Genomic DNA, 14776 nt, shown 5'->3' on the forward strand with positions numbered 1-14776 from the left:
TTTCTTGTCATGATTAGTGACTCATCCGTTACCGTAACACGAACGGGAAGACGAAGCGTCGTGAAAAATCTTGAAAGTAGGTATTTCTTTGCTTACATTTCGGAAATTTTTGAACAATCCGAAGCGAAACGAAACAAAAAAATCTAAGCGCTTTCTATGATTGATAGATTGATTGTATCTTAGTTGTAATATGAATGCGACAGTTTTTGTCCTGGTGAAATGGATGAATAGGTACACCAAAATAATGTCCTTGTCACTCTGTGATTATGGCGAATTAAAGAACCTTGTAATCTTGAACCTTATCTTCAAATTGCAAATGAAAAATTGGAAAAACTTTGTTTGCTTCAAAATTGAGACATTATTTGGCTAGAACTAGAAGTTTTGTTTGTTTTGCTTGCAGACACCAAATATACAGCCCATTACTCAAGAGGAAAAAGAATGGTACAGGTAGCTTTGGAAAAGCAAAGAAATGCAATGGCAGGTAAGGCATGATGCATTTTCACATCACAATTTACACTATTCATGATTGTCTTACAATGCTTTGGTTTTTTTATGAGTCGCATGCTTTTTCCATGAATCGCAGCACATCAGTTTATCATTATACTGACAGTGATGGCATTAACCGGCCTTTACCAGTATATTACCGGTATTTTTTTCTGATACCGAAAAAAAATATTGATTGCTGCTCAGAGTTGTGCTTAGCATACCGGATTTTATTGGCATTTTACCTAAAAATACTGGATTTCAAAATGTCTAGTACCATCACTGTGCTGATCTGAGTGTTTTGTTTTCTATTTTAGTTGAAACTCTTATTAGTGAGTAACAATATAAATTTACCAGTGACGGGGGTCGCATTAACCAGTAATTATCAGTATTTTACCGATTGAAAATTGGAAACACCGATTCATTCCCAGTGCCTCGGTCCCAGGGACTGATTGCTTTTCAAATGCCCCGATTCGTCGTCGGCCTTCAAAGCGCGTGTTTTGTGCGGCTAAAATCCTTGTTCTAATTATATTATGACTCACACAGCAAAACACGTGTTGCAAAAGCTTTCTGGCTGCAAAGTCACCGCACAATTTACTCATGACACATCTGACATGTGACCCACGCGAGCAGCAATAATAGGTAAGCAATCAAAAGTAAATAAAATTCATGGTTGGTAGGTGTGGGTTTTTTTCAGGACCATTTCATATTTACTTGGGACTGATTGTAACATTGTTTCCAGGAAAGTATGACGTCATAAAATTAATACCGGTTGTGAACATTTCTAATAGATCGTTTCCAACATCAGTTCAGACAATCTTCATTGCTTTGTAGCCTGAGGTTATAACCTTTTAAACCTTCTGTGACTAGTGTTGGCTTGAGGAAGGTGTCTTTGACTGCATTTAGAACAAAATTAATAAAAAATAGGAAAATTGAATACGAATGCACTGCAGAAGGCTATCATAGTAACTTGATTGTGTGTGAATACATGTAAGTCGATTCAGCTTATCAGCATATAGCACCATGTGACATATCGGCTGATTTTGTTTAACCCAATCGAGTGATACTCTTCTATCTTACTTGGACTTGGAGTCTCGATAGCACAGCGGTTTACTTCGAGCTTCTGCGTTTAGTGCTTTTTTTTTTTACTGGAAGCCATCTTATTTTTCTAAGACTATGAATAGGCCAATGAGCCCTTGGCTGATGAGGCATGTCTCAGATCCGCCATTTGGTTTATTAGCCAAAATTTAACCGAGCAAGAAACTGGACTAAATATATGACTTGTGTAATAAGTTTATATGTATGGTATTGGTGGCGATGAGGAGTGCATATCTATCCATGGACTTCTTTAGTGCAAGACAAACTCGTTAACTCACTAAAGACCACAAAACCCTTCGCTATGAAAATATAGAGGAAGTGTCTTCTTTCTTCTGTTTTTATGACACTAGTAGGAGCAAAGGAGATTAACACAACTTGTTTCTCTCTGTTTGTCTGACAGAAATTCAAAAACAACACTGTCGAAGCTGTCGCCAGCAACAGCAGCCCCACAGAAGGAAACGGCAAGTCGGCCGGTGAATGGACGGAGACACAAGTGTTCAACGACAGAAATCCCAGCATCAAGTCCACCTGTAACATACCCTCCACACATAGTTTCATCACGCCATCCATAGAAGAAGGTGAGTTTTGAGTGTAGAGAGGGAGAAATGGAGGGAGGGGAGGGTTAATCAAGAGGTTTGTAATTGTATCAGTATATTGATTACTATTACTGAAATTTAAAACCTGAGTGGTAACTTTGCATGGTCTTTTGTCTGTCGAATCGACACTACCGTGACTTGATCCTTAGCGACTGCCGTCTTTTGGTCTGGGGAAGCCATGATAACAAGAAGACTGAAAAGGCTGTGGTGCATTGGTGTTTATGAAATGCTTGGAGAGGAGACTGTTGTCTTGGGTTCTCCACTCAAAAATATTTTTTTATGAGAAGCCCCTTTTTTTCAAAAAAGAAAGAAGAGACTACTCCCAAGTTCCGATTAAACGTCCATGGACGCTTATTTATTTTCGTAAAAAAATCCCCCCTGGACGGGCTTATTTGAGACCGGACGTTTATTTAATTGTGGGATATCAGGCAACCTGGACGTTCATTAGAACCCTGGACGATTATTAGATTTGGAAGTCTGGGCACAAAGTTCTACTAGTACCTTGGTAATTCCAAAAGACATACATGTGCAAACTACAGCACATCGTTCATGTTACCTTTATTTGCTTGTGTGTTGTGCTACTCATCATCAATAGATCTCATACTTGCACACCAGTAGCAGTAGTCTTTGTCCTGTCGGTTGTATTAGTAGTTAAAAATACAGACCACTTGAAACATTGTACATGACGCCCCGGACTATTATTGAAACCCCTGACTTTTATTAATTTTCAAACAAAATGGCACCCCAGACTACTATTTAGACCCGGGCTTTTATTAAATTTTAAACAAAGTGGCACCCCGGACTTTTATTTAGACCCGGACTATTATTAGGAACTCGAGAGTAGTCGATGCAATCCTTAGGCAGGCAACGCTTGATATATTCTGTTTATCTTCTTCCTAGGTTCTATACTGTGATCAGATGCTCTTTACCATCCTGCAGTACATATCGAATGTTGTTCACCACAAGAATAAACGGATTTTGATAAGAAAATCGGTTTTTGTTCAAATCTATTTAATGCAAGATTACTTGTAAAAATACATTGACATTTTCATACATTTGATTACAGGCAATAACTCCAGGGAACTTTCAGAAGATCCACTGGGTTCTCTTGACGGTGACTTCGCAAACGTAAGTACAATGTTAAGTTAACATTATACATTGTAAGCTATTGTAAGCATTGTAACATATGCATGTCCACTGTTTGGACATTTTTTTCTTTACATTCCGCTGATAAAAAAAATCTGATTGCCGCTTAATATCCCAAAGCCATTATGACAAGGGAGCAACACAGGGAGTTTTGTGTTACATGTACAAAGCTCTGAGCTTTGAATCCCAACTCTCATCAAACATTTTGGAGAAATTGTTTTCACAGTACAGTCAGTCCAGTCCAACAGAAAGCCATCTCTGGTTGGTAATTCCTGGAAAATGCCTTGTGAGCAATATCCTGTATTTGGGACTGCCCCCACTCTTATTGCATGTTTTATGTTGGTTGTGTGAAACATGTGTTCTTACTTCACAATGTTATATTTGGAAATTATCTTTGACTCATATATGCAAACCAAAAGTGAGTCTATGTTCATCCACCTGTCACAAAACAGTAGTGCTTTTCAAGGTATTCAGAGGATGGCCCTATCATTCAATTGAGATTGGTCTAACTTAAGTAAGGCTCACCGCAGTACTTCATGTTATGTAACTCGCTTGAGAATTTCATACGGCTACATGCGTGAAAAGGGTGTATGTGTGTGATCTAATTGTATACAGCTAGATTTCTTTTTTAATTGTTGATGTTTGGTGGATTTAAACCAAAATTCAGGATTCCTTGAAATAAAAGTTAAGTGTTACTTCTCCCTATTCAAAATATTAACAAGGGAAAGGGTGATCTCTGCCGTCTCTAATTGCCTTTATGTATTTTTTATTATTACAGGATCCCGATTTTTGTCCAAGTACAGAGGATGACACTGAAAGTGAGATTTCACAAGTATTCCCGCTTTTGCAGATTGTAAGTATACATTGACTTTTTTATTCACCCACTGGAGTTTATCTCCATAGGGTGAATGCTGTTTTTGGTCTGTTTTTTGTGTGGGTTTGTTGTGGGTTTTTGCTTTGTGTCCGCCAAGTAACAATAAAGAAGGAATGAGAGAGAGAGATGTGTTGATGATGATGATGCCACTATTACTGCTGCAAAGCTGGCTGGTAGGACCCTAATTTGCGAAGACACCAATCCCGATTTATAACAAGACTAGCTATATCCAACTGGTTTTTATTAACCCACTGGACTTTATTCCATAGGGTGAATGTTGTGTGTGTTTTTTTTTGCCGCCAAGTAACAATAAAGAAGGAATAAGAGAGCAAGATGTGCTGATGATGATGATGACACTATTACTGCTGCATAGCTCATTTGGTGTCAGGGTTGGCACAGGTTTGGTATACAGTAAAACCTGTGAATAGTGAACACCCTTGGGACCAGAGAAATTAGTTCACTATTCACAGGTGTCCTTTGTTCGGAGGGAACAAGTATCATAGAATAACCAATTTGTGCCAACATCAGAGTTCACTATTGAGAGGTTTCCTTTGTTCAGAGGTTCGTTGTTCACAGGTTTTACTGTACTGGATTCCGTCATTCTGTAACAAATTTTTCTCGTAAAGTATTTGACCAATTTTTCTGATTTTGTTTATGTGATAGATACTTATGCAATGAGAACCGCACATAAAAAATTTTAAAAAAAACCAGCGCAACTTAGCAATATCTGTGACCCCAAAGCGCAAATTGTCAGCCAATCGATAAAAAAACCAAAACGGTAATAGTAAATAGATGGAAAAATGTGGAACACTTCAGTCTTCACACATTTTCGTGCCATCCTTGCGCAACCACACTGACCTACGTACTACTGACCAACTCAATGACCGATAGACCAACAAACCACTAGACCGAATGGCACAGTGCCTTATAGATATGTGTTGCCACAGATAAAACTATAGTGAAATTGTCGTACAATGTTTTGGTGACAGGGGTATTCAATGACCGCTTTAGGGTCAAGTACTTGTTATGACCTACTGATCACAAGATGAAGTATATGTATGGAGGAATGATGACTGGCACGTAAATTGTCCTCTGATTTATGATAGTTTGTAATAAGCAAGTGAAATGATTGTCCAACAATACTATGAAATATTATTTTTACTTTGTATTGTACAGCTGACCACCATTGATTACACTGGAAGGTAAAGTTTGAAGTTTACCAATTTGGTAGCGCTCAGTTGGTAGCGCGCTGGATTTGTATTCAGTTGGCCGCTGTCAGCGTGAGTTCGATCCCAGGTTCGGCGGAAATTTATTTCACAGCGTCAACTTTGTGTGCAGACTCTCTTCGGTGTCCGAACCTCCCCCGTGTACACTACATTGGGTGTGCACGTTAAAAATCCCACGATTGACAAAAGGGTCTTTGCTGGCAAAATTGCTTAGGCACAGTTAATAATTGTATACCTATACCCGTGTGACTTGGAATAATAGGCTGTGAAAGGTAAATATGCGCCGAAATGGCTGCAATCTACTGGCCGTATAAAATTTCATCTCACACGGCATTACTGCAGAGCGCCTAGAACTGTACCCACGGAATATGTGCGATATAAGACTCATTGATTGATTGATTGATATATATTATTGTGTATTCCAGTATCCAGTGCAAATATTTGAAAGAAAATGTTAATATCAATCTGTGGATCAATTAAAACTCTCAGCGACTTTTTTGTTTCAGCCCACACAACACATTAGTCCAGTGAGAACAAAGAGAAAAGGCTCTTCACAAGGCAAACATTGTCAACAATCCTCAGTACATCGACAGTCCCTACCAAAGTATCAGGAACAAGGTTAGTCATTTATTAAATAATTAACTTGTCCATTCATTTATGTTTGGGAAACTTTGCCGTCACATCCTAGTTAGCCAAGGTTGTGACTGGGTGGTGCGACCTCCCCACCTGCCAGGAACTACAGTATCTGTGATTATCATCCTTCTGGAGATTAAAATACGGTCTCCTGATGATCCCAACAAATTCTTTTCAATTGCTTTTCTGGTGTCGAAATGTAGTTTAGTTTTGGCCAAATCTTCTCAAAGTTTGGCTGGAGCCCTCACATATTTTGTAAAAGGGCTTTTGACTTTTTAATAAAAAAATAAAAAAATGACAATTTTTTTAATTCATCAATTGCACGGATCAAACAATAAATCTAAGTAGTTTTACGACATTAAATCCAACCTTAATGAGTGTTATATGTTTATACACATACTTTTTTTAATAATGCTCTAAATTGTAAATTTGGCCCTCAAAGGAAAGTAACAATTTTCACCCCTAATGGGAATACATGGTAGTTGAAATAAGCATTTTCACCACTTAACTTCTTTAATTGTCACAAAATAATATGTGGTTCCATTTAAGACTAAAGGGGAAAACTTATGTCAAAATAGAGAGAAAGATTGTCTTTAAAAATTACATAACAGCAAGCGTTGTCCAATCAAAACAGAATCTTTTAGCGCCGAAAGGCAGTCTGAAGTACGTTGCAAACTGGCTGCAGAGATAAAATCCTTAGGGCGACCGATTTTCGGTCACCCTAAAACCCAAATGCAATAAAAATTGACTTTAGGCGACCTTTGGTCACCATAAATAACCGTTTGTATATGGTCATGGCTCAGAAAAGGTGTCGAATTTGTGGGACACTTGAGTCACAAATACAAACTCTTGGATTACTTTCCATTTTGGGGTCCAGCAAAACTGTTTATGTGTTTAGTTGTGTCTGGGCAGTAACAATGTATTTTCATCAATTACTGCGGAATGAATTGCATTTTAAATTTTAACTGGAGTGTGTTACATAACACCGTGTCACACATTGTTTTCTAATATACAGTTAACAGTAAACCTATTACACAATAACAGTTAACTGCATTAGTTAGTATCTACCTTGATCTTCATTTGTGAAAAGTGGCATTCCCCGACAGCAATAATCTGCATATCTAGGTACCCTAGGAATGTGTGTATGTTACATGAACACCAATAAACAAAACAACGATCAAACAAGTACTCAAAGAACTGAAAAGATTACTGTTTCAGCAGTCAATCAATTCTTAGTTCCACACACTTCATACGGACAGTCTGCACAAAAAAATCAAATCAGAACAAGATGTGAAAATGTATTCAAACAAAAATCAACTTTCTGTGTCTCACAACACAGACATTCAAAACTGCTAAATTCCTATTTATTTTACACACACAACCTTAGAAATACATGTAATGGGAAGAGAAACAAGTACATAATAGTAAAGAGTTGAAATGCATCAATGATACCGGACCCGTTATTCCCATTATCAGTTATCTGTCAAGTCATTCCTAAAAGTTTCCAATGAGTGTGTTACATTTCACCAAAAAAAATCAAACTTTAGGACACTGTCAAGATATTCACATGAAAAATGCATGCAAAAGAATGAAAAATGAAAGAGCAAAACCATAACAACCTAACAATGATGTCTTATGACTTCTACCATGCTCCAATTCACAATACAGAGAAGATTTTCTCACTTTTGACACTGAGTGTGTTACATTTCACCAAAAAAGTCTTACTTCACATTATTTTGTAAGGTATAAAGCATATATCCATCCACTTGGTAATGAAAACAATAGACTGTACAAAAAAACTTGATAAACCCAACAAAAAAAATCTTAGGTTGAAGGCGGATTTTGAAGTTATCAAAAAAATGCTGTTTATTCACCAATGAGTGTGTTACAAAACACTGTCATAACATGAACAAAACGTTGTTCATATTCAGTGCATTCAGTTAATTGTGAAATTAATTATAAGAATGACACCATGGTTGCTACACAACTATTGAAACTATTGTTGACACATTCCGACAGCAATAATCTGCATATCTAGGTACCCTAGGCAAGTGTGTGTGTTACATGAACACCAATAAACAAAACAACGATCAAACAAGTACTCAAAGAACTGAAAATTACCAATCCTTCAAAGTAAATTGTAACAAGAAGGGCAAAGCCCATACGACTCACATGCTTGACCTTGACCTTTACATGACCTTGACCTTCAGGGTCAAGGTCAAATAACTAAACCTAGCAATGACATCATACACTAAGAACTGCTTTACACATTTTTCCTACCAAAATACATGTGACCTTGATCCAAGGTCAAGGTCATCCAAGGTCATGCAACACAAAGCTGTTTTAAATTCAAGACATAGGAAGTACAATGGTGCTTATTGGCTCTTTCTACCATGAGATATGGTCACTTTAGTGGTTCACTACCTTATTTTGGTCACATTTCATAAGGGTCAAAGTGACCTTGACCTTGATCATATGTGACCAAATGTGTCTCATGAGGAAAGCATAACATGTGCTTTTAAGTTTGAAACAGTTATCTTCCATAGTTCAGGGTCAAGGTCACTTCAAAATATGTATACAATCCAACTTTGAAGAGCTCCTGTGACCTTGACCTTGAGGCAAGGTAAACCAAACTGGTATCAAAAGATGGGGCTTACTTTGCCCTATATATCATATATAGATGAGGTATTGAATCTCAAAAACTTCAGAGAAAATGGGAAAAATGAGAAAAATAGCTGTTTTTTAGACAACATTTATGGCCCCTGCGACCTTGACCTTGAAGCAAGGTCAAGATGCTATGTATGTTTTTTGGGGCCTTGTCATCATACACCATCTTGCCAAATTTGGTACTGATAGACTGAATAGTGTCCAAGAAATATCCAACGTTAAAGTTTTCCGGACGGACGGACGGACGACTCGGGTGAGTACATAGACTCACTTTTGCTTCGCATGTGAGTCAAAAAAACACTCTAATTCAAAAAAATAAACGCAGACATCCTTTTCTGTTTACTTGATTCATTCCTTACTTTGTTCCAGCAAGATTTAAATAATTTTCAAGATAACTGTACAAACTATTGGAGTGTGTTACCTCTCACGATGTGCGAGTGGTGTGAGTAACACACTCAACACTGTTCCTAAAAAAAACCACTCTAATTCAAAACAATAAACGCAGACATCATTTTCTGTTTACTTGATTCATTCCTTACTTTGTTCCAGCAAGATTTAAATAATTTTCAAGATAACTCTACAAACGATTGGAGTGTGTTACCTCTCACGATGTGCGAGTGGTGTGAGTAACACACTCAACACTGTTCCTAAAAAAAACACCTCTAATTCAAAACAATAAACGCAGACATCATTTTCTGTTTACTTGATTCATTCCTTACTTTGTTCCAGCAAGATTTAAATAATTTTCAAGATAACTCTACAAACGATTGGAGTGTGTTACCTCTCACGATGTGCGAGTGGTGTGAGTAACACACTCAACACTGTTCCTAAAAAAAACCACTCTAATTCAAAACAATAAACGCAGACATCATTTTCTGTTTACTTGATTCATTCCTTACTTTGTTCCAGCAAGATTTAAATAATTTTCAAGATAACTCTACAAACGATTGGAGTGTGTTACCTCTCACGATGTGCGAGTGGTGTGAGTAACGCACTCAATGTAAAAAAACATATATTTCTTTTTCCTGTAATTTATTTCATTAAATTGGCATGAAAACAAAGCACAAGGTGAACTGTATGGAAAGACTATAGAAAAGGCCAGAAAAAACACATGCAATGACATGAACGCTGAATAACTTGGGAAATTGGTTGAATCGTCTCAAACATATGTCTTTAAAAATCAAAATAAAGAAAAATCTTTGTCCTAAAAAATGCAAATTTTATCAAAACAAATCACAATAACACTTCTAACTTTCAGATGAAAAAAAAGGAAGTAAGTTGTTATTTAGTGAAAATAACAGTGTTTCAAACTGCAGGTGAGTACGTTACATACAACGAAAAACCAGTGGTTCTTACTTTGGCCGTTTACGTCCATGTCCTCCATGCCACACTGAGTTCTGAGTTCGAGACAGTCCATGCAACTTTGTAGCAGACGATAGAACAGTTGTTTCCACCGTTGGAAGTCAGGAACATGTCGATAAACAACTTTGATTTACGTTGTTACTTTTCGCGGTAACACGAAAGTACACAACAACGAACTTAAGACTTATTTTCATTGCTTTGTCTTCTGTGTTTGTGCATATTTTTTTTTTAAGTAGTAGATTGTTCTTTCTTGTCCAAGTTTATCGCTTAGTTCAACGTCTGTCATCATTATTAAAAGCGCGGCAAAAGCTAAAACTGCCTACGTGACTCCAAACACGAAAAGTAACATACTCACCGTTGGATCTAAACTTGATCTCAGCCGACTGTTGGGGTGAGGTACTGGTTATCGTGCAGTATGTAAACAATAACTAACACCTTCTCTTTCCATCTCCATCAAGTTCTTATCCAAGCAGTGTGTGTAGTACGCGCAAATACGACGTTTCGACACCAAGTAAAAAAGTGTCCCAACTTCCGGCCCGAAAATCGACGTAAATTCACTCTACTATTGCGCCTTGCTCGAAAACAAAGTCATCAAACCTTTCGGTTTCTACCAGAATAGTAACTGTATTCATATCTGCACCCCGTGTCAGTACTTTCAAAGGTAGAATAAACCATAACTGAGCGTGTGGGGCGTTTGAATGGGGTAAGGGTGGAGTTCGACGCCATTTCTGAGCCGTGACCATATATAAGCATTTTCACCACTTAACTTCTTTAATTGTCACAATATAATAGGTGGTTCCATTTAAAACTAAAAGAGAAAACTTATGTTAAACAGCAAGTAAACACAAGAAATTGATCATTCATTTACATTTTAATGTACAGTATTGACAAACAATTTAATGAAATATGCAATCAATGAATCATTCAATATATATAAGTACAAATCTACTGTTAGTGTGACCTCAGTGGAATGATGAATGTGGCCCACACAAAAAAAGTATGTTTCTGGTAACCCGGCCGACCCTAGATTTTGGTGCCGACCCTAAACTTTTTTATTGCCAAAGTCCAAACAAAAAAAAACAAAAAAATGAACGACGTAAAAGGACTCGCGTCAAAACGAAAGTAACAGGCAATTGAAGGGGCATAACTCCAGTTTCCAAGTTGCAAAGGGCATCACTCCTCCTTTACACAGACGACAATATGGGTTCTGCAAAAGCGAAGCACGCAGTGGCTTTGAGGTCAAAAAATGCGATCATGTGAAGAATGTTCACAATCAAACTAATTAGTGCATATCCAGTGCATAACACACTCATTGAGGTATTCCATGATATTCACCCCGAGTTTGATCCAAAGAAGTATGCAGTCATGGCGACAGGATATTCTTCAACAAAGTTTGAGGATGGTTACGAACTTGACTGGTCGATATCTCTTGCCAATCTTCATTCCTTCAACGTGAAAAGCCTTCGTTTTGAGTGGAGAGAGCATTGATACAAATCGGTGTGTGTGTGTAAGTGTTCTTTTCTTTGGAAAAAGTCGCCCAACAAAGTCTCAAAGAAGGTGTTACATGTCTTCACTTTTGCTTCCTCACGGAAATATCTCATTTCAGGTTCAGGCTCTTTGCGTTGTTTTATTAGTTCCTTTCTAACCTCCCCCCCCCCCCCCCCCCCCCCCCCCCCCCATAAAAAAAATGTCTACCCTATTTTTTCAGCCATGTTACCAGAAACATACACTTTTGTTTTTGGCCTTAGGGTGACCTTACTAAACTCTGCATATAACACAGTATCAGATTAAACTGAATGCTCAACACAATCAGCACCTCAAATGGTGTAATATAATGCAGTATGAATTCTTTATTATTATTTGTTGAAGATATATACACAATTTTGCTGGTCACCCTTAGGATTACCATGTAATTGAGGTGACATCAGGTGACCTTTGTAAAAATGCTACTTGGGGCGACCATGTCCATATCTGCACCCATCTTTTGGGTGTTGATTATCTGAAATAATGCACATGTACAGTATATATTTTGTGTGTGTGCAATAATTTCTTTTATTATTGACTGTCATTTGTGACATCCTTCTAGACAGCGTTATGTAGAGAAATGCTGGTACAGTAAAACCTGTGAACAACGAACCTCAGAACGAAGGAAACCTCTCAATAGTGAACTTTGATGTTGGCACAAATCGGTTATACTTTGATACTTGTTCCCTCCGAACAAAGGACACCTGTGAATAGTGAACTACTTTATCTGGTCCCAAGGGTGTTCGCTATTTACAGGTTTTACTGTACATGTATTGCATTTGCCATATTGCTCATTTTGCTAAACCAAAGTGTGACACCATTGCTGAAGCATACAAAACAGGCAATCAAGGATTCTCTCAGTATCAAGAGAAGCCTTTCTATTTCCTGCCAAAACACACTACATGTACTAAACCACTCGACTCGATACGGAGAAGAAGAAAAAAAAATCCATACTATAAAGCGAGACCGGTATTTCTCCAAAACTGGATTTCAGCCCAATGATTTGGCTCTCAGCACCAGGAATATTTGTTGCTGGGGCACCATCTGCTCCAGGCCAAAAAAAAGTTTGTGTCGAACCCTGTGAATTACATCACAAAATTTTCAAGTTTGTCAGACATGGAACTGTATGCTTTGTGACCACATGCTATCAATAATTATATACTAACACAACTTGTTTCTCACTGTGTGTCCGACAGAAATTCAAACCAACACTGCTGAAGGTGTCGTCCACAGCAGCAGCAGCTCCACAGAAGGAAACAGCACGTCGGCCGGTGAAAGGACGGAGACACAAGTGTTCAACGTGGCCACAGACGACAGAAATCCCTGCATCAAGTCCACCAGTAACACACCCTCCACACACAGCTTCATCACGCCGTCAATTGGGAAAGGTGAGTCTTTAGTGCTGGGGCATAGAGGTAATCAGCAAGTAAGAAATAAGAAGCGTGACGGTGAGTAAGCACGTTTGTTGATGTGGACTGAGGGGGGGGGGGGGGGGGGTGGCTCTGAGCATGGGTGTGTGTGCAATAATTTCTTTAATTATTGACTGTCATTTGTGACATCCTTCTAGACAGTGTTATGTAGAGAAATGCTGGTACAGTAAAACCTGTGAACAACGAACCTCTGAACAAAGGAAACCTCTCAATTGTGAACTTTGTTGGCACAAATCGGTTATACTTTGATACTTGTTCCCTCCGAACAAAGGACACCTGTGAATAGTGAACTACTTTATCTGGTCCCAAGGGTGTTCACTATTTACAGGTTTTACTGTACATGTATTGCATTTGCCATATTGCTCATTGCGCTAAACCAAAGTGTGACACCATTGCTGAAGCGTACAAAACAGGCAATCAAGGATTCTCTCAGTATCAAGAGAAGCCTTTCTATTTCCTGCCAAAACACACTACATGTACTAAACCACTCGACTCGATACGGAGAAGAAGAAAAAAAAATCCATACTATAAAGCGAGACCGGTATTTCTCCAAAACTGGATTTCAGCCCAATGATTTGGCTCTCAGCACCAGGAATATTTGTTGCTGGGGCACCATCTGCTCCAGGCCAAAAAAAAGTTTGTGTCGAACCCTGTGAATTACATCACAAAATTTTCAAGTTTGTCAGACATGGAACTGTATGCTTTGTGACCACATGCTATCAATAATTATATACTAACACAACTTGTTTCTCACCGTGTGTCCGACAGAAATTCAAACCAACACTGCTGAAGGTGTCGTCCACAGCAGCAGCAGCTCCACAGAAGGAAACAGCAAGTCGGCCGGTGAAAGGACGGAGACACAAGTGTTCAACGTGGCCACAGACGACAGAAATCCCTGCATCAAGTCCACCAGTAACACACCCTCCACACACAGCTTCATCACGCCGTCAATTGGGAAAGGTGAGTCTTTAGTGCTGGGGCATAGAGGTAATCAGCAAGTAAGAAATAAGAAGCGTGACGGTGAGTAAGCATGTTTGTTGATGTGGACTGAGGGGGGGGGGGGGGGGGGGGGGGGGGGGGTGGCTCTGAGCATTCAACATCCGAATACCCCCCACCCCCACCCCCCCCCCCACCCCCCCCACCCCACCCCACCCCCCCAAGTTGTTCGAACTTCATTTTTTTTCTTCATTTTATACATAAATTAAAGGCACACTAAAACGTCTGTAGGTTTGTTTCCCCTTTGAACCGGTGACACCTTTCGATTGGCCACCGCATCACGATTTACCATATTGTGTTTTATTTTCATTTTATTATTGGTCTCTATTTCGAATTGAGTTGCGGTGGTTGTTGTTTTTTTGAAACTTCCAGAAGGAATAAGAATCTCGCTTCCAAACGAGAAATACACGCATACAAGAAAGATTTGCAAGTGCCAAACGGCGAACTAATTGTTTTTTAAAACGGGTAGCTAAGATATTTAACACCGGTGACGTCAACTTCCGACTCAAACTGTCTAAATTAGATAATTAAATCTGTGTTTATTTCTCTGAGTGAAATGCAATGGATTTGAAAAGAGTTAGTGTGAGTCATCTCGTCAGTAAAAAACAGTATGAAAAGGTGACTCAGCCCAGCGGCATCCTTCAGTGCCCCTTAAAAAATAAACAATGAAGCTTACAAAAGTTCACCTAACAAAACAAAATATATACATAATAGAAATCATTTCTTTATAAGCCCCCACCT

General features: G+C 38.5%; 1 protein-coding gene across 1 annotated transcript in view; it reads left to right on the forward strand.

Moving 5' to 3' along the window:
- Positions 1 to 14776, forward strand: part of LOC138974732 (uncharacterized) — a 74394-nt gene that overhangs the window by 52435 nt on the left and 7183 nt on the right. Inside the window, exons 3-8 of the mRNA XM_070347457.1 lie at positions 1982 to 2159; positions 3244 to 3305; positions 4102 to 4176; positions 5930 to 6041; positions 12806 to 12997; positions 13808 to 13999. Of these exons, the coding sequence (XP_070203558.1) occupies positions 1982 to 2159; positions 3244 to 3305; positions 4102 to 4176; positions 5930 to 6041; positions 12806 to 12997; positions 13808 to 13999 (811 nt within the window). The remainder of the gene's footprint in view (positions 1 to 1981; positions 2160 to 3243; positions 3306 to 4101; positions 4177 to 5929; positions 6042 to 12805; positions 12998 to 13807; positions 14000 to 14776) is intronic.

This window comes from Littorina saxatilis, linkage group LG8 (genome assembly GCF_037325665.1).
Source record: "Littorina saxatilis isolate snail1 linkage group LG8, US_GU_Lsax_2.0, whole genome shotgun sequence".
Classification (NCBI taxonomy): Eukaryota; Metazoa; Mollusca; class Gastropoda; order Littorinimorpha; family Littorinidae; genus Littorina; species Littorina saxatilis.